Below are 20,334 nucleotides of genomic sequence, written 5' to 3' on the forward strand. Positions count from 1 at the left end.
GAGCAGCCAAATAGCTCACTTTTCAACAGATTTTGTCTTATTCATTTAATTGTTCTGAAGTGGCAGCTCTGTCATGCAATAGCCGGTTTGCAAAATGCCTTATGCGATGGTCCCTAGAAAGTCCCAAGAAAGTGACTCTCAACTAAGGACATAATGTCCACCACATTCAGAATGACCATCCCATGCAAAAGAACGCACCAGGTTGTTTGGATATGCAGATTTTAGAATTCATGTTTTAATTTGAAAACAGTGTAAAAGAGGGTTCATAATCAAGCTACTGTATGCTATCCTGACAGCGTTTCTTGGTTCTTAAGTAAGAAATCCAGGTTTTAGAAATCTCTCCCCCATCTTGAGATTTCTAAAACCTGGAAACAAGGGACGATCTCCTGGATCAAAAAGTAACAGCTACAATTTTGTGGAAATCCAATCAAAGATTCTAAAATCCGTGTATCCAAATGGCCTATAAGTGTCTTTAAGATGGGAGCATAAAAGTGACATTGAATTAGCATTTCCCTATATTCCGTTTGGACACGTGGAATGTGCACCGGTGACAACCAAACATCCGTTCAAAAGGAAATATGAAGTTAATTTACTTTTCTTTTTTAGTAGCGACCAAGTGAACGTAGCTTCTATATGGAAAAGTTGTAGTGCACCTATTGATCCAAACCGTTCATTTGGGGGGCCTTGCTTTAGATCTCGTATGCCCCAAAACTCATTCCAATCACGCCCCACCATAACATCAAATAATATGTATTTTTTTGTTGTTACGTGTGAACCGTTTTCTGTACACCGTCGATTTCTGTAAAATACATCTTGACCGTCCAACCATATCAACATCGCTCTATTTATGTTAAGTAAGAAAGAAAAAGTAGCACCCAAAGGAGAAGAAAAAGAGCCTAGGGTTTTGTCCGTGCACGAGTTTCAGGTATGCTATGATTTGGATTGAGCTGGATTTCTAGGTGATATGATCTGTTTTTTCGTGATTTTGGAATGGATTTATATGGATGCCTTGATCTGTTTTTTGTTGATGTCACTGTAAATCTATCGTTCTGGTAGTTCTTGGATTAGAAAATTCGGAAATTGGTGGATTTTCTGTACTTATTTCCCTATTTATGCCTGTTTGAAGCGAGATCTTTGATTTTACTGCTTTTAGTTGAATTTAATTTTTATTGATCTGTTTTTTTATTTCTTCGCGTAGGTGTTGTTATTGTTCTTCACCTCATAGGTCGATAGAATTTCTGTGTTAAGAATTAGGTTCGTTTCTTTAATTATTGTTTTTTTTTTTTTGTTGGAAATTGTTGTTTTTTTCTTGGCATTATTTTGTGTACTCCGTAAAATCTGTATGGGGGATTCATTTTTTCTTGTTTGGTGATTTAGGGGGCATTTGGATACAAGGATTATGAAATCCTAGATTTCTAAATTTAAAACTTAGATTTATCAGCTAAAATCGGAATTTTATAAGCTAAAACGTGGATTTAACAATCCTGAAAATGTACAATCCAGGTTTTAGCTTATAAAATCCAGGTTTAGCATGTAAAATAGAGGATTTTAAAATCCTGAATTATAAAATCCTTGTATCCAAACGGCCAGTTAGAGTTACAGAATCACGATACTTGAATGAGGGGTTTTGATCCATGAGAATTTCACCTTTTTTCTCCCAAATTTCGTTATGTTCTAATGTTTTTTTTTTCTTTTTTTTTGGGTAATCCACTGGTTAATTTTTTGGATGCTTATGGTAGTTACAATTTCTCATCTTCAGCTGGGGTTTTTCATTTTCTATTTAAGCATAGAATTGTGAGCGTTGGGACATCTGAGAAGTTATTTTCTCTAGTATCTACCTGGGCTATGGGGTTGAGAAGGGAGAGTCATCTCTATGCTACTTTAGATTTATTTGATTGCTATATTGGATTTATTTGGCTGGACTATTTGGTTGCTATATTAGCTTTAGACAGTACATATGATGGTTGAAGTGGATCTTCTTGTTTTCTGTATTACTTGCAGTTGTGCCTTGGTTTTCGGTGAACTGAGGTTCGGATTGGATTCTGGTCGGTCTCGGTAAGAGTATTTTTGCTAGTCCTGTTTGCTGATCTGGTTAGAATGCTTTCTGTGGCCGTATTCTTGTACTTGATTATCCAACTGCTCTATTTAATTACCTTCTTGCATAAGTTTAACTGATTTTGCTTTGATCCTCTTTGCAGTCCATTTGGAACTTATGACAATAAAGAAGCTTGAAATTTAATGCTGTTTTGTATAGGAAATATGTAGATCTTATTAGGAGAAATGCAAATACAAGGAAAACAAATTTAAGCTTCTATTCACATTGAGGATAGTTTACGTAATTCACACGACATGCATTTATTGACTACCTGTCTATACTCTTTGCCTCTTTGGCATGGCTTGATACCTAGAATATTTCATGTGGACTATTTAATTTTTGTTTGTTTCTTGCCTCCAAAAGTATAGATACTGAAAGTGGTAGACAGAGTATCACTACCAGTCCATGTAATTGTTTAGTATTCTTAAATAAGTAGCATAAACTATAAAATCAGACACTGTGAATAATATGAATAAGTCCTTCATTTTTCATCGCTTTCTTTTGATATGGTATATGTTCGATAAAAATAATATCTGGCATTATGTATATATTAGCTGAGGGGTTTTAGGTGAATGACTCCTTTTAACTAATTTTTTTTCCCTTGTGTCACCTAGCTATCTGGTTGGCATCTGGGTAGTACCATCGTTATTATATTTGGTTTTGGGGACATTTTTTTTATAAACAAATAATTTCTTTGCCCTTTAGAAATTATAACAAACCATGTTTGTTTTACCTTATTTTATGATAAAATATGGTAAAATTTTTTCTTTTAATTACCCATTTCTTTAACCCAAAATCTTTGAGTGAATTAAAGAATTCAACTTAAGTTTCAAATTGGCAAATATTGGTTACAAATTCTTGTAAGTTAGCATGGCTCCCAAAATGCACATGTTGTTTCAAAACCCATGATTCTTCACTCTCTCAGAAACAAAGAGCAAAAGAAGACAGAAGGGAAAAGGGAAGATAGGTTGAGAGAAGGAAAAGAAGGAAGTAAAATCGAGAGATAAGAAAAAAAAATCCCCTACCTATTAAAAATTAGGCAATGGGGTAAGAAAATTAAGTTAGTGGATGCGGTTGCCTTAGCCATGGGTAAAAGCTTTATAAATCCTTGAACATGGTAATTGTCTAGGGCCTTTGTTGCCAAGGGATGTTGCTTGTTCACTAGCTGTCTTTGACAGCTATGATGCTATTTGGTGCTTGATGATATACCTGCATGGTATTGGACATGTCATTAATAAGAATTTTATTTTTCTTGTTTATTACCCCATTTTTTTGGAGTGTTTAGCTAAAGAGATAAGTTAGGATATGCACAAAAGAATAATTTGTTTATATTATTATTATGATAGAAAAATAATCGAGCGTCTTTGAGATGCATAGAATTATAGATTGCTTGAAGCGAATTATCAAGCACAGTATTACCCCCTCCGGAAAGGTAATATGTGGCTATTGCTACATTGACATCTGGGTCATGTCCCTGGTGTCCAAGGGTTCTGACACACCAATATCTATCACATGTCAACAAAATATAAATTGTGATTTGTAAAAAGGAGAAAAGCTGTGATATGAACAGAATAAAAAAAAGCCTCGGGGAAATTAAAAAAAGAAAAATATCATAATTACTTGTTCCACTAGGATATGTTTTCTATCCGTGAAGTTTTGAAAAAAAGCATTAAAGTGTCTTACTCTAGTGTCCTAGGCAGTTGGACAAGAGCACACAACTAGCTTTATGTCATTTTTTGGTCTTGTTGGGTTCTGTGCATGGTTGACAAGAAGGTCTAACAAGTCTGTCTTGTGACTTCTATGATAACCATAACTATGGTGGTATAATTCCTTTAGTATTTTGGCGCACGTGAACCCCTTTCAGATTGTTGTATTCAGTTTAGATGCATGAAAAGCTGTTCGAAGAAGTCTTTCAGTCGTGTAATTATCAAAAGTGTATCTAGTAATTTACTGGTGTTCTACCACGAGTCTTTGTTAAGCATGCCATCTTGTAATTATCTTGTAATTATCAAAAGTGTATTTAGTAACTTACTGGTGTTCTGTCATGACTCTTTATTAAGCATGCCATCTTCTCATAATTATGAAAGTGTATTTAGTAACTTACCCGTGTTTTTTTTTTTTTGAATGGTTACTTACCGGTGTTCTTCCTCGAGTCTTTATTAAGCATGCCATCTCCTCATGCCTTTTGTCAGTGATCTGAATTATTATTTGCTGATTGAATCTCTGCTTGTTATGACTTGATCTGTGGTAGTCTCAGATTACCCCACACCACGCTAAAAATGTTTTCAACATTACATAATCATGCCATACGGTTTGGTTACATTTATCCTTGTCCATCAATGTTTGCATTTTTCTTGTTTCAAATCAACGAAAGTTTTCATTTGTTTCATTCATGCAATCTTCTTGATTAAAATCCAAAGCAATATTTATGTTTGTACATTTCTGTTGTTAGTTCTAGTTAATGCATTCCAAAGCAATCTTGTGGGGATTATATGGCATTCACTTATATTAGTCTTTTTATTTTTGCAGTGCAAAAATGCCTCGGTATGAAGATCGCTATGGTAGTACGCGCCTTTATGTTGGGCGATTGTCTTCTCGTACGCGTTCACGGGATCTGGACAATCTTTTCAGCAGATATGGAAGGTAATACAACACTTTTGTAAACTTGTTGGATTGGTTTCATAATAAATAAGAATACTACGATGATTCTTAATGTCTTTCGTGGTAGTGTTATGCTTGTGATATCATCCTTTCAACTCAGAACAAATGTATTCAACAAATGCCTTATTTTTTTGGCCTCTCTATCTCTTCTTTTCAACACGTCATTTGATGCAGTCTTCACTCCTCAATATGTACTTTTAAAACATGTGTGTGTATTGTAGCCTTGCATTAATTTGCACAGCTTCGTATGAGTTTGGTTGATTGATGTTAGCCAGCGAGCACATTTTCTTTGGTCACAGCCAATTGCTTCCTTTGCATTGGGTGATTCTCTGTGTCTGTGATGGAGTTGGTGATGGCCTTAAGTTTGATTTGTAGTCATTCGGTGTGGGTAGGATGTGTCTCTCGCTTAGGTGTTAGGGGACATTTAGACCTTTGCCAAGCCTAATTTCTGTGCTTGGAATATATGTTTTCTTTTCTTTATGCTATGTGTGAGAAGGCTGCAACTCCAGGTGTCGCGTGTTTTAACTTGAATGATGTTGTTGAAGGTTTCTGGGCTTTTGCCTAACCTGGAGGTCTATGGTGAGAGGGTGCCCTTGGTGGAATTGGTGGCTATTCTTGCAGAGTTTATAGGAGACTTATGGCGATTCTTTCTGTAATTATTGCGTGTTTTTATGGAAATGGCAACAATGACAAAGTGGTGTTTAGTTCATCTTCTGAGGGGCGAAGTATCAAACCCTTCGGTACTTAAGTCATGATGGCCTTACTGTTTGTGAAAAACGTTTCCGCAGAGTACGAGATGTGGATTTGAAGCACGATTTCGCCTTTATTGTATGTACATCTGCACTCACTTTAGTACCTCTACTTTCTTTTTTCTGTCTTAGTGTGATGATTAATATTTTTGTTATTCAGTCTCCTCTATAGGGGTGTGTCCCCATTTTATTGTTCAGACATGAGCCACTTCCGTGCTTTTTCTTGTTATTGGGACTGTTTATATAGGAATTCAGTGATCCTCGAGATGCGGACGATGCAAGATACAGCTTAAATGGTCGAGAATTCGATGGAAGCCGTCTTATCGTGGAATTTGCGAAGGGGGTTAGTTTCTTATTCTGTGTGTATTGCTCTGTATTTGCTTTTTGTTTTCTTTTCTACAATATTGACAATATTGTGATTAGTAGACTGTAAAGTTATTACTTTCTTTTTGTCAAGACTGGTCTGGTTAAGAGCTATATGTAGTGTCACAGGTATGTTAATGAGATGGAGAATATGAATATGTTTAGCAAACAATGAGTCTCGTATAAGTATTTTATGTGCAAAAAATCACAGGAGAATATAAATATGTTTAGCAAACAATGAAGTGTCGTATTTGTATTTTATATGTGCAAAAAATGGCTAGGCAACTGTGCATACCTCGCAAGATCTCTACACAAAAACACTACTCCTCTGTTTGGATACGTGGATTTCAGAATCCAGGTTTTAGTTTGAAAGCAGTGTAAAATTCTGGATTTTACAATTGAAGTAGGTTGCAGATGTGGGGGAAGTAGGTTGCAGATCAAGGGTTTAAGAAATCTAGGTTTTAGAAACTCACCCCCATCCTGAGATTTCTAAAATCTGGAAACAGGGGCGATCTCCTCCTCTCTTGCTCGACGAAAAGAAGGGTGAAAAATCAGAAAACGACCGGTGGTCTCCTCCTCTCGTCTCCCATCCACGATTTTGAGGAAATCCAAGATTCTAAAATCCGCGTATCCAAACGGCCCCTACAAAAAAAATATGTTCTTGTAAGGATCCTGGTTTCTCGGAGAGTTTCATAACCATAATTTTTCCTCCCTATGCGGTGCTGACATTTCTAATGTGATTTTGTGTTCCATCTGTAATTGGTGAAAACTGAATGCAAGTAGAATCATATTGAGCAGAAAATTTGAAGATACTGCTGTTGATATCATGGAAGGGCATCTGTACAACTTAGGAGTGACATGTTTGGAGAAGATTGGTTTTGATGTTGCTGGGGAATAGTCAAATATTCTGCTCTCAATAAATATTTACATGACATTCACTTTCGAACATTTATATTCCTCTCGAAGGGCAGTTGCCACCCTGGTGAATGAAGAGAAAATCTGCTGAAAAGTGTGCCTGTGTTGCTGCTCTAAGATGCAACAGATCATCGCGAAATGCCTTTTGCGATGGGGACGCTAGATCCTAAAATGAGCCCGTTTGGGAACGGTGCCTCATTTTCCGAGTCCATTTGGGAATGGTCTCTTACCTTCCTTGAGCCCGTTTGGGAACGGTGTCTCATTTTTTGACTACAGTGTCCCATCCTCTTTGGGCCCGTATGACTACGGTGTCCCATTTCCTTTGAGCCCGTACAACTACGATGTCTCATTCTCTTCGAGCCCATACGACTTTGGTCTCATATCCTTTTGGGCCTGTCTGACTACAATGTCCCATATCCTTTTGGGCCCGTATGACTACGCTGTCCAATTTCCTTTGAGCCCGTACAACTACGGTGTCTCATTCTCTTCGAGTTCATACGACTATGGTTTCTTATCCCTTTGGGCCTATGACTACAGTGTCCCATTCCCTTTGGGCCTGTATGATTATGGTGCCCCATTTCCTTTGAGCCCGTACAACTATGGTGTCTCATTCTCTTCGAGTCCTTACGACTATGGTCTCTTATCTTTTTGGGCCTGTACGACTATAGTGTCACATCCCCTTTGGGCCCGTACAACTACGGTGTCTCATTCTCTCCGAGTCCATTTGGGAATGGTCTCTTATCCTCTTTGGACCCGTATGACTACGGTGTCCCATTTTCTTTGAGCCCGTACAACTACGGTGTCTCATTCTCTTCGAGTCCATACGACTATGGTCTCTTATCCTTTTGGGCCTGTATGACTACAGTGTCCCATTCCCTTTAAGCCCGTATGACTACGGTGTCCCATTTTCTTTGAGCCCGTACTGCTACGGTGTCTCATTCTCTTTGAGTCCATACGACTATGGTCTCTTATCCTTTTGTGCCTGTATGACTACAGTGTCCCATTCCCTTTGGGCTCGTATGACTACGGTGTCCCATTCCCTTTGAGCCCGTGCAACTATGGTGTCTCATTCTCTTCGAGTCCATATGGCTATGATCTCTTATTCCCTTTGAGCCCGTACAACTACGGTGTCTCATTCTCTTTGAATCCATTCAAAAGTGAAATCTCGTTTTCTCAGTGCCCGTTTGTAAACGGCGCTGCATCATGATTATTTTTTATTCTAAGTTGCGTGATTTCCGCTATTAGATTGAATTCAGTTCTCCATTATTCTGAACTACCAGCTCATGGTATTAAGAATAAATGATTTTTTATTACATTCCAATTTTAGGACTTCGTTTAAGGTCTTGCATTAGGTAGTATATGTTTGTATTTAGGTTGCATTATGTATAGTGAATCTTTAGTTGATTAAAGCTACGCAAAATGGCTTTATCATTTTTGCTTTGGTATTCGATGACTACGTCATCTCTACCAAAGAGGTGCATCTGTAGACACCCCCATTTTGCTACGCTTTAAAAAGCGAAATGTTTGTTTAGTCTGTGTCAGTCATCTGCATTAGGTTAGGCATTCTTGCATTTTAAGGTAAATTTCACCTCATTTTAAGTGTCTTAAAGTAGATTCGCAATCCCGAATGTCTCTATGGGGTTTCATTGATTACCGGAAGATGAGAATTCAAGTTTCTAATCAAGTGGGAAAACCTGCTATTTTTGGAGTTTTTCAACGTTAAATCTATTTTTGTAACTCAGGGGTATTTTGGTCATTTCCCATGTGTCTTAGATTATCTCGAACGTATGTCTAAGAAATTATGACCGATTTCGAGTGTTTTAAGAAACCTGCTATTTTTGGAATTTTTAATGATTTTTCATAATTTCACCCATTTTTGCACCACAGGGGTAATTTGGTCATTTCCAGTGTCTCATTTGACTCCCGGGTTGTGTCCGTTAAATCTTGAGTTATTTCATATATTTTGAAAAACCTGCTAAATATAAAATTTCTCAGGGGTTTTACTTGTTTTGGAAATTTTGTGTGTCGAAGGCATTTTGGGCATTTCAAGGGATTCCAAGTGATCATGTTTGATAACACCCACCAAAAGAAGCGAACTTAAAAACTTTCTATTTTTGAAGTTTTCCCATGAAAACTTTCCCTTTACGGGTGATCCAATATGAGGGTATTTTGGTCGCTTTTAGGTGCGTATTGGTCAAATAGGAGTATTTTGGTCCAAAAAGTTGTTTTTTCTAAAGAGGGTGGTTCAACCATGTGTGGGGGTGCACCATAATGTCATATGGGCTGGGCCCAATAATAAAAAATTCGAATTTGATTGGAAAGAGGGTTGATTCTTTTGAAAAAGTCCATAAAATACACCATTAAAAACCCATTAACCTAAAGAGCCCATGAACCAAAAAACCCACGGACTAAAGCCCATGTGGGAACCACATGTGTGGTTCGGCCACATAGGTTGGGCGTCCAAACATGTGGTTCACACATGTTGGGCGTCCAGAATTTGGAGGAGATTTGATTGGATTTGGTTGCTAAAAATAAAAGAAAGGGCTAATATGGTCAGGTTAGTAAAATAACCATAACTTTTCACATACTTGTCAAAAAAAATTGCAATTGTACTTGTTGGAAAGATCTTGAAAAGATCTACAACTTTCTAGTTTATGACTTTTCCCGATTCTGCCCCTAAATAGGTAAAAAATGAGCTCCAACTTTGGGCAGTCTTTTTTGGACGGGAATCTTTCATAAAAAGGTTTGTTTCCAATAATGAGTGAGCTTCTAGAATAATATCTCTTATGCATAATAGCATGCCTTGTTTTGCAAATAATCCTAATTAGAAGCCAATCTAATTTAGAAAGAAAAGGAAAGAAAGAAAGAAAAAAATAGGAAACTTACTACGTATAGAGTCCTCACATTGGAAACTACCTCTTCTTATCAAACTCTTAGTTTTTCTATATAAACAATACACAACCCTAGGGGATAGTGCTTGCAAAAACGTCCAACTTAGCCTCCTTGGGAAAACGTCCAATCTTGATTGGGGTGTGGAGATCATCTTCCACACTTCATCTTCTTCAAAGTTCCATATTATTTCTTCCATCCTTCTTCTAAATTCAATATATTAGAGATGATTGTTCTTCGGGGTTTTTCCAGCATTTATAAGGGTGTGACAAAGCGAATATCCCGGATTTACACAACCTAGAGACAAGGATTTGCGATCAGCAGTAGGTGTTCTTTCTCTTTTCAATCTTAGATTTAGAAAAGCATGTTTAGGATTGATTTTGGGGTTTATTTTCGTATGTCTATATGGATGAATTTTTGAGTGAAATTTTAGTATGTTGGAATATGAATCATAATCTTTTAAATTCGAGATTTTTACTGGAAAATTAATTTTTCTCCATTAAAAATCAATTTTCTTTGATTTTCTTTCAATATGGGTTTCAAACTTGGTTTTAAAAGCAAGTCATGCAAATCTTGGAGTTTCTCTAAAACAAGTATTTTCTGAGATTAAAGTAAATTCAAAAATTTCTGGAAAACCCAATTTCCAGCAATGGTTGACTTGCTTTATTTTTGGTTTTATTTTTCGAACTGTAACCTAGAAAAGGGTTATTTCTCGACAAATAAAATAAAAAACGAATCAAATCAAGTCAAAACTGGTTGAAATTTAGTTCCCAGTTGTTTTTTAATATTTCCAGATCTCTCAAGAAATTTCGGAATTTTTTGAATTTATTTGATCTTATTTTGAATTATTTTAAAATTGGCTTAATTTTAATAAATATCAAATGGATTTGAAAAAAATTCATAAAACTTTCCAGATAATGAGTTTAGACATATTTATAATTTTTCATGAAATAAAATTTCAAAAATTTTGTTTTCATCATTGTTTTATACTCGAAGCTTCGTTTTGTGTGCGGTAAGTTTTTTCCATACTAAAATTAATAATTTTTAGAATTTTTCTTTACAAACCAGTAATATATATTACTAGTATGTTAGAGAAAAATTTTCATGAGTTTTTATGAAGTTTTGATATGGTTTTTGAATTTTTCATGATAAACGGGTTTGAATTTCAAGAAAACCATTGGTCTTTTTCATAAAAATTGAGTTTCTGGAGATATATTGGTTTTCGGGTTCTAAAATTTGGATGAAAAATATTATGACTCATATTTAGTCTATTTTAATTTTCTAATTTTTTAAGTTCGCTTCTTTTGGTTAGTGATATCAAACATGATCATTTGGAATCCCCTGAAAATGTTGTCAATAATATATATATTCCTTAAATCATGAGATAATTTTCTCATGAATTCTAAAATCATGAGAAAATTATGATAGATTAAATATGAATCATAATATTTTTCATCCAAATTTCAGATCCCGAAAATCAATATATCTCCAGAAACTCAATTTTTATAAAAAAGACCAATGGTTTTCTTGAAATTCAAACCCGTTTATCATGAAAAATTCAAAAATCATATCAAAACTTCATAAAAACTCATGGTTTTCTTGAAATTCAAACCCGTTTACCATGAAAAATTCAAAAATCATATCAAAACTTCATAAAAACTCATGGTTTTCTTGAAATTCAAACCCGTTTATCATGAAAATTTTGAAAATCATATCAAAACTTCATAAAGACTCATAATTTTTTTTCTAACATACCAGTAATATATATTACTGGTTTGTAAAGAAAAAATTCAAAAATTATTAATTTTAGTATGAAAAATACTTTTTTTTTGAATGGTAACAAGATTCATTAAAAAGAAGACTGAGAAGGTCCCCCTTAAAGTATAAAGACACAGATACAAACCAAGAAAACAGAGACAACCCCGCAATTATACAATTAAGGCGGTAAAAAATACTTACCGCACACAAAACGAAGCTTCGAGTTTAAAACAATGATGAAAATAAATTTTTCGAAATTTTATTTCATAGAAAATTATAAATATGTCTAAACTCGTGATCTGGAAAGTTTCATGAGTTTTCAAATCTATTTGATATTTATTGAAATTAAGCCAATTTTAAAATAATTTAAAATAAGATCAAATAAATTCGAAAAATTTCAAAATTCCTTGAGAGATATGAAAATATTAAAAAACAACTGGAAACTAAATTTCATCTAGTTTTGACTTGATTTGATTCATTTTTTATTTTATTTGTTGAGAAATAACCATTTTCTAGGCTACCGTTTGAAAAATAAAGCAAACAATAAAACAAGTCAACCATGGCTGGAAATTGGGTTTTCCATTGAAGTTATCTCATGAAAACTTTCCATTTTTAACTTTCCCCTTAAGGGTGATCCAATTTGAGGGTATTTTGGTCGCTTTTAGGTGCGTATTGGTCCAATAGGGGTATTTTGGTCCAAAAAAGTTATTTTTTCTAAAGAGAGTGGTACAACCATGTTTTGGGGTGCATCATAATTCATATGGGCTGGGCCCAATAGTAATAAATTCGAATTTGATAGGAAAGAGGGTTGATTCTTTTGAAAAAATCCAAAAAACACACCCTAAAAAGCCCATGAACTTAAAGAGCCCATGAACCAAAAAGCCCATGTGGGAACCACATGTGTGGTTCAACAAAATTCGAAAAATTTCAAAATTCCTTGAGAGAGATGAAAATATTAAAAAACAACTGGAAACTAAATTTCATCTAGTTTTGACTTGATTTGATTCATTTTTTATTTTATTTGTTGAGAAATAACCATTTTCTAGGCTACCGTTTGAAAAATAAAGCAAACAATAAAACAAGTCAACCATGGCTGGAAATTGGGTTTTCCAGAAGTTTTTAGTTTTACTTTAATCTCAGAAAATACTTGTTTTAGAGAAACTCTAAAATTTGCATAACTTGCTTTTAAAACCAAGTTTGAAACCCATATTGAAAGAAAATCAAAGAAAATTAATTTTTAATGGATGAAAATTAATTTTTCAGTAAAAATCTGGAATTTAAAAGATTATGATTCATATTCTAACATACTAAAATGTCATTCAAAAATTCATCCATATAGGCAATATACGAAAATAAACCCTAAAATCAATCATAAACATGCTTTTCTAAATCTAAGATTGAAAAGAAAAAGAACACCTACCGCTGATCGCAGATGCTCTAGGGTGTATAAATCCGGGATATTCGCTTTGTCACCACCTTATAAACGCTGGAAAAATTCCGAAAGTACAATCCAATAATCTCCAATATATTGAATTTAGAAGAAGGATGGAAGAAATAATATGAAACTTTGAAGAAGATGAAGTGTGGAAGATGATCTCCACACCCCAATCAAGATGGGACGTTTTCCCAAGAAGGATGCCAAGTTGGACGTTTTGGCAAGCTCTATCCCCTAGGGTTGTGTGTTGTTTATATAGAAAAAGTAAGAGTTTGATAAGAAGAGGTAGTTTCCAATATGAGGACGCCATACGTAGTAAGTTTCATTTTATTTTCTTTCTAAATTAGATTAGCTTCTAATTAGGATTACTTGCAAAGCAAGGCATGCTATTATGCACAAGAGAGATTATTATAGAAGCTCACTCATTATTGGAAACAAACCTTTTATGAAAGATTCCCGTCCAAAAAGGACTGCCCAACGTTGGAGCTCATTTTTGACCTATTTAGGGGTAGTATCAAGAAAAATCGTAAACTAGAAAGTTATAGATCTTTTCTAGATCTTTCCAACAAGTAAAGTTGCAAATTTTTTGGACACGTATGTAAAAAGTTATGGCCATTTAACTAACCTGATCATATTAGCTATTTCTTTTATTTTTAGCAACCAAATCCAATCAAATCTCCTCTAAATTTTGGACGCCCAACATGTGGATCACATGTTTGGACGCCTAACCCATGTGGCTGAACCACACATGTGGTTCCCACATGGGCTTTTTGGTTCATGGGCTCTTTAAGTTCATGGGCTTTTTAGGGTGTGTTTTTTGGATTTTTTCAAAAGAATCAACCCTCTTTCCTATCAAATTCGAATTTATTATTATTGGGCCCAGCCCATATGAATTATGATGCACCCCAACACATGGTTGTACCACTCTCTTTAGAAAAAATAACTTTTTTGGACCAAAATACCCCTATTGGACCAATACGCACCTAAAAGCGACCAAAATACCCTCAAATTGGATCACCCTTAAGGGGAAAGTTAAAAATGGAAAGTTTTCATGAGATAACTTCAAAAATAGAAAGTTTTTAAGTTCGTTTTTTTTTGTGGGTGATATCAAACATGATCACTTGGAATCTCCTGAAAATGCTGTCAATAATCTTGTGCCGACTCACGTAGTACCGTCACCAGGAAATCTCAATGCTTAGACAACTCAGGGTTCAAAGAAGCACAGGTCTGGCTGTTATGAAAAGAATCAGAAGTTGAAAGTACCTGTATCGTTTTGCGTACGGTAAAGGTTTTTCATATCTAAGTCTTAAGGTGTCCTAGAGTTAGGAGTCCAGCCTCATCACGGCCTATTGCTATTGATAGCAACTGAGCCTTAGATTCGTTTCATTACTTTATCCCTTTTTCCCTATAGGACAAGCCTAGTTAACCAAGGATATAGGGCCCACTTGCATTAGTCTAGGGGATGTTTTGCACTTAGATATAGGACCATATAACATTTTAGATGGAGTCCTAGGATTATAAAATATACTCAACTTGAATTAAATAATTTCTCTAAAACTGTTGAAATAGTCTATCAAGTCTAGATCAATGTCCTAGCTGTCTTAGGCATATAGCTTAGTTTAGGCCACTGAACTATGTTGACTCTAATCCCGGTGAGGCTTGGGTACGTAGGCAGCTTGGATGCTGGGATGACATTCAATGCACGAGTCGGCCCTACACACTTCAGTAGGGTTTTTAGGGTTTTATTTTGTTTATTTCTTTATCATTTTTCAAACCCTAAATTAAATTGATCAAATTATCTAGGATTTTTTCCTAAAATTAGATTCTGGGAGAACTTTCACGTAGATCGAATCAAACCAATTTAAGAAAATCAAAAGACGCATCTAGGAATCACATCGAAATTAGATCATCTAGGATATGTGTCCCGTAGTTTGCACATCAAGAGAGTTTAAAATGAGCCTTTTAAAAGAAATTTAAATGAGTTAATCTTTGGAATTGAAGACCGGATTATCGGGCAAGAATGGTGGATATGGTGGTAATCAGTCTTACCTTTCATTCTCGTAATCAGGTAAAGAATCTAAGACTTCTGGGATCGCAAATTATTGCAGTGTCACTTATGGGTCCTAGGTCTCTTACCTAGGTGACGACTCTGATCATTCTTTTTTGCGTGAAATTCAGATTGCTTTAGTGATTCCAAGTTCACGGAAAAGATGATTCATATCAATAAAAAAGCACACGCCATTCGCGTGGGTACGAGAGACCAAGAGAGAGAGGCGGTTCGCCACCCCCCCCCCTCACGGGATCGGGTCCCACACATATCCCTAAATATAAATATGGTATTTATTTAATAAACTAATAAATTTTAAAATTAATCAATTATAATCTAAAACAAACTTGAGATAATCAAATAACAACACATAAATCTAATCTAGTTCTCTTCCGTCTCCAATATACAACGAGAAAGGGAGACCATACAATGAATATAGTATTGGAATAAGAGTTTGTTTAGGATTTTAGGTTTACGGGGAAGGATATAACGACAAATATTAGTTAAAGAAGAGCTAAAAGACGAGTTAATAATAAAAGAGAAACAATATTCAATAATAAAACAGAATTTCACACTTGAAAATGTACAAAAACTTATCTACACGCCCACATTAACTCTAACACTCCTAGCAGTACATTTAAAGTGTCCAAAGGAGTGTCGTGTCAGACACGGCACGCCACACATGTGTCAGGAATAAATTGAAAGTGTCGGCCAAATCATAGGTGTTAATTTGGCTTTATTATGTCAATTAATTAGATTTTTCATGTAAAATTTCTCAAAATATCACAAGTAAGAACACGCAGCGGAATGAGAGGATTCTGCATGTTTTAAATGCCTTTTAGCCTCAACCACAATTACATGGTGTTTTAACTTGCCTTTTATGTCAATTAATTAGATTGTTGACATTAAAAAAAACTTAAAATATTACAAGTAAGAGCACATAGCGGAACGAGAGGATTCTACATGTTTTAAATGCTTGTTAGCCCCAACCACTGTTACACTGTACTAACAACGTCTAGTGCTACCTTGTTTGTTTGTGGACTACAACAACCCCCATTTTGCAATAGTTACTTCTGAGTTTTGGCGTAATCATTCCACATAGAAATGACTTCTTTATTTTATATTATTATTTTGTTGATTTTTTGTAACTATTCTGGCAACCATTGTGTGACAACAGTGATAAATGGTTTTTATTTATTTTTCTTTTTTTTTGTTAACTCTTTTACTTCCTTGCAAATGGGGTTGGGTGTTGGGGGTAAGGTTTGGAGTGTTTTGAGCATTAGGAGGCATTTGATTAATTATGCCAGCCTTTGGTTGTAGATATAGCCATAATCTAAGCATGCATTTATGGGACTGGTATCTATTTGATACTACTGTAAGTGTTCCACAGCCCAGAACCAGTAAACCAAGAACAATTCGGTGACAGGAGTTGTGTTTTTTTCATATTTCCTATGCAGTGGCATGTTTTCATTTCTGACTTCTAACATCTTTTTGGCTCTGTTTATATACATAATGGCAATGTTAACATGTCTGGATGTAGGGACCACGTGGCTCCAGTGATTCAAGAGAATATCTGGGAAGAGGTCCTCCTCCGGGATCAGGTCGATGCTTCAATTGTGGTCTTGATGGCCACTGGGCTCGAGATTGCAAAGCTGGTGACTGGAAGAACAAGTGTTATCGCTGTGGAGAAAGAGGCCATATAGAAAGGAACTGCAAGAACAGTCCGAAGAGTCTCAAGTATTTTCAGTTTTTAATCCGCTTTAGGTTGTTTGTATATTAATACATAGATATGGTTTGGTCATTTGATGGATATGGTGTAATCACGTTGCAGACGCGGACGAAGTTACTCTCGATCACCTTCGAGATCACCATCTCCTAGTCGTGGCAGAAGCCGAAGCAGAAGTTACAGCCGAAGCCGCAGTTACAGGTTTGTTAATCTTGTTTTTTCTTTTTTTTTTGAAAGTTTGGGTTTGTTAATCTTATTACTTTCTCTAATCAAGGTGGAGCACAGCCAGCTATTTTATCTTCAGAAGCATTGCTTTTGGAGCTTGTTTTGATTAATTCTAGTGAAGCAGACTTGAACTGCTACTTACTTACTAACCTACCATATGAACTCCATAGTTGAGAAATTCCAATTCTTGAGGCACCTTGGGCCAAAACACATGGATGATTCACTATGGATATGCTAAATCTAAAAGAGTCAGCATTTAAGAATCATCTTAGTGAGAGGTTCATCTGAAAGAGGCAAAAATTTGAGTTTTCTGGCATGTCATTTATTTTCATTCCTTTGACAATTCTAATTTTTGCCATTCGAAAAAAGAAGAAGAAGAAAGAATTCTAATTGTTTAGGGAAATGATATCAGCACAACCATGCTTTGTTATTTGCAGTTTTGCACTAAAGCATATTGTCTAAAGAGGTATCCAAATGTTATTACAGTTCCCAACAAGCTCTTACAAGACATTTTGAAAAGAAAAGAAAAGCCAGGACCGTGCAATTATTTTTAAACATGGTTGTGCTGATATCATTTCCCATTGTGATAAATCGACCCCCATATATCTTAAATCGACCCCCATATAAGACAATGCTGAGAGAGAGAGAGAGAGAGAGAGAGAGAGAGAGAGAGAGAGAGAGAGAGAGAGAGATGAGAGAGAGAGAGATCTGGGGGTTGATTTAAGATATTAGGGGGTCGATTTATCACTGTCCATTGTTTATTGTCAAGCGTATTTCTGTATATGCCTTCTAAAAGCATGTACCTGCCATGAGGGATATTTATTGTCATTTTTATGCTCTTAACATGATTTTAGGAATTTGGACTGTTCCTAGGACCTATAACACAGTTCTAAAGCTCAGATAAGTTGGTTTACACCGTAAGTTAGTGTAGTTTGGTTATGTCCTAATCGAGTTTGAAAAATGCATAGGCTCTAACCTATTGAGTTTGGGAAAGGCATGCTTTGCTTGAGGTTTGCTTCCACTGAAGGACTTGGTCAAACTGGTTTATCATTGATAACCTTGGTTTGGTCTGATTCGTCTGGTTAGGCTTGTTTAGTGCCATCTTCTTATCAGTCAATACAGGGTTGTCTTATCTACACATGAAATCAGGTGTTTTTGTTTGCCCTGGGGTAGAGCTCGCTATGTAGCTCCAGCAGCAACATCAGTATAAACATATCATTTCTTGTATTAAATAATGATGATACTCCAATTGACTGTGCTTTAGAAAGTGGAATGGGGTCTTGAGTTTTGGTTTTGGAGATTGCTGCCTCATGGCTGCAGTGGTGTTTGACACCTAGGGGTGCAACGCTGGTCGGTTTTTTGAATTCGGGTTGAGCTTTTACCATAAAATCAGGTTGGGTTCGGGTTGACTCCAATCCATTAGAAAAAGCTCAACCCAGCTCAACCCCAATTGCACCCCTATAGACATCTGGTATGGAAATGAGCCCCTTGCTTGGCATGGTAGCTTTTATATATGATATGTTAGTTGCTGATCACATTGGTAGATCCTGGGTAATGAGTGGTCGGATGTTCTCCAGCTACAGTACAAGTTGGTACCAGAAAAAGTCAGCTACCGGCTAACCCTTTTATTTCCATTATGTTATTTCTGGTGTATGAACCAGTTTCTGGATAAAAGAATGTACATACTAATAAGAATATTTGATAATTTGACTCTCTATGCATACTGTTGAAATGTCTCTGCTTCTTGATTTAGCATTAACTTCATCTGTGGTGGTTGTCTTTTTATTACGGTATTTTTTTGTATGAACCAGTATGTGTGCTTTCCGAGGGGCTTGTTTTATGTAGGGAAATGATATCAGCACAACCATGTTTTAATAATTGCACAGACCCAGCTTGTCTTTTCTTGTTTAATTGGCTTGTGAGAGTTTTTTGGGAAATTTAATAACCTTTTGACAGCTCTTTAAATGCTAAAAGGCAAGATGCTTTAGTGAAGAAAATCAAAACATAGTTGTGCTGATATTATTTCCCTTTATATATTGTCAATTCAATTCTTTTCAATTCCATTTGCACGGATTTGAAAGTAATGGGAGGTTTAAAGCTTGCCAATTTCATTTGAGTGATCCAAGGATGGCTGGATAAAAAGTTGCATATATTAATAAGAATATTTCATAATTTAACTCTCTTTGCTTACTGTGGAAATGTCTGTGCTTTCTTGATTTAGTATTAATTTCATCTGTGGTTTTTGTCACCAGTCGATCCAGGTCACCTCCGAGGAAGGAGAGACGCATCGAGCATGACGAGAGAGGGAGATCAAGGAGTCCTCGAGACAGCCCAAGTCCCAAGCCAAAGAAGAGTCCGCCCCCATCCAAAGGGAGGAAGCGCAGTCCCTCTCCTGATGAGGAAAGCCCACGAGAAAGGGTGAGCCCCCCACCCAAGGAGCATGGGTCGGATTACAGCGGGAGTCCCCGGGAGAATAGCAGAAGCCCAATCAGCCCCGATCGGAGGCACCAAAGCCCTGAGCCTAACGATGTTAGCACAAGCCCCAGGGATGACAGGAGCCCTGCCAATGATGACGATGATGATGATAACCGTGGCTCACCTAGGGGCAGTGAGTCTCCTTCCAGTCCTCAAGACTAAATTGTCGTGTCCTTCAGTTTTAGAACGATCTAGCTACCTGTTTTTATTAAAATCTTGGTATTGAACTTCACAAACTAGAAATCTGCTATCTGGAAACCTTTTGAACAGAGTTGGTGAGAGGAATTTTGTACAAATTCTTCAAGGATTGCTCGACTGGACTGTCTTAACCTAAATGCTTGTGTTATCAACAGGTGTATTCCATTGTGCTTGAAAACACCCCTGTGCTCGTGGTTAATTTTCATTTTTTTCTGGTGCAACTTGGTTTGATTTTTCAAAATTCAGGTTCAGCATTTACCTTGAAATCGGCCCGGTTCCCTGTAGATACCAATTCGTTTTTTAGAAAAAGCTCAACCTGGCCCAACCAAGTTGCACACATTCTGGATCTTCAATGACCCAAGGTTTATACCATTATTCCCAAAATTAAGTTTTTTCAAGTGTTGTTTGTTGCTGACCGTTGATTTTCCATGGTTAATAATTGTATCAGATGGGTGGTCCAGAACCATGCCTCGTTGTCTTTACAGTGAGGTGCCTTGCATTTACACGGAGGCACCTAGACTTGTGCATCGTTTTTACATTCAACAAATGTACAATCTAGGCTTTATCTTAAAATATCTAGGTATCGCTTAAAAAATCCAGGTTTAACTTCTAAAATCTAGGATTTTACAATTATGAATTATAAATCCTTCATCCTTGTATCCAAACAACCCTAAGGCCAGGTTTGCTTGACATGAAATTTTTTCCTTGGATTTTTCATTTATCAACTGTTGGGATACGCGGAATTTTAGAATCTGGGATTTCTTCAAAATTGTAGCTAAGAGATAAGATAAGTGGACC

The 20,334-nt window shown here is 36.1% G+C and overlaps 1 protein-coding gene across 2 annotated transcripts; it reads left to right on the forward strand.

The window, feature by feature from the left end:
* The first annotated feature begins 891 nt into the window (after positions 1-891).
* LOC143848447 (serine/arginine-rich splicing factor RS2Z33-like) lies at positions 892-19,653 on the forward strand. Of its 2 annotated transcripts, XM_077357394.1 has the most exons (8): positions 892-925; positions 2,002-2,055; positions 4,625-4,738; positions 5,545-5,584; positions 5,753-5,848; positions 16,453-16,649; positions 16,744-16,839; positions 19,116-19,653. In XM_077357394.1, the coding sequence occupies exons 3-8, from the start codon at positions 4,632-4,634 to the stop codon at positions 19,498-19,500; spliced, it is 921 nt and encodes a 306-aa protein (XP_077213509.1). In that variant the 5' UTR covers positions 892-925; positions 2,002-2,055; positions 4,625-4,631; the 3' UTR covers positions 19,501-19,653. The 2 variants fall into 2 exon arrangements, with proteins under 2 accessions (XP_077213509.1, XP_077213510.1); XM_077357395.1 differs by lacking the exon at positions 892-925 and having other exon boundaries at positions 1,999-2,091.
* The last annotated feature ends 681 nt before the right edge of the window (positions 19,654-20,334 follow it).

Source organism: Tasmannia lanceolata, unplaced genomic scaffold, assembly GCF_043159265.1.
Source record: "Tasmannia lanceolata isolate RefF3 unplaced genomic scaffold, GAP_Taslan_0.1 ptg000016l, whole genome shotgun sequence".
In the NCBI taxonomy this organism is placed as follows: domain Eukaryota; kingdom Viridiplantae; phylum Streptophyta; class Magnoliopsida; order Canellales; family Winteraceae; genus Tasmannia; species Tasmannia lanceolata.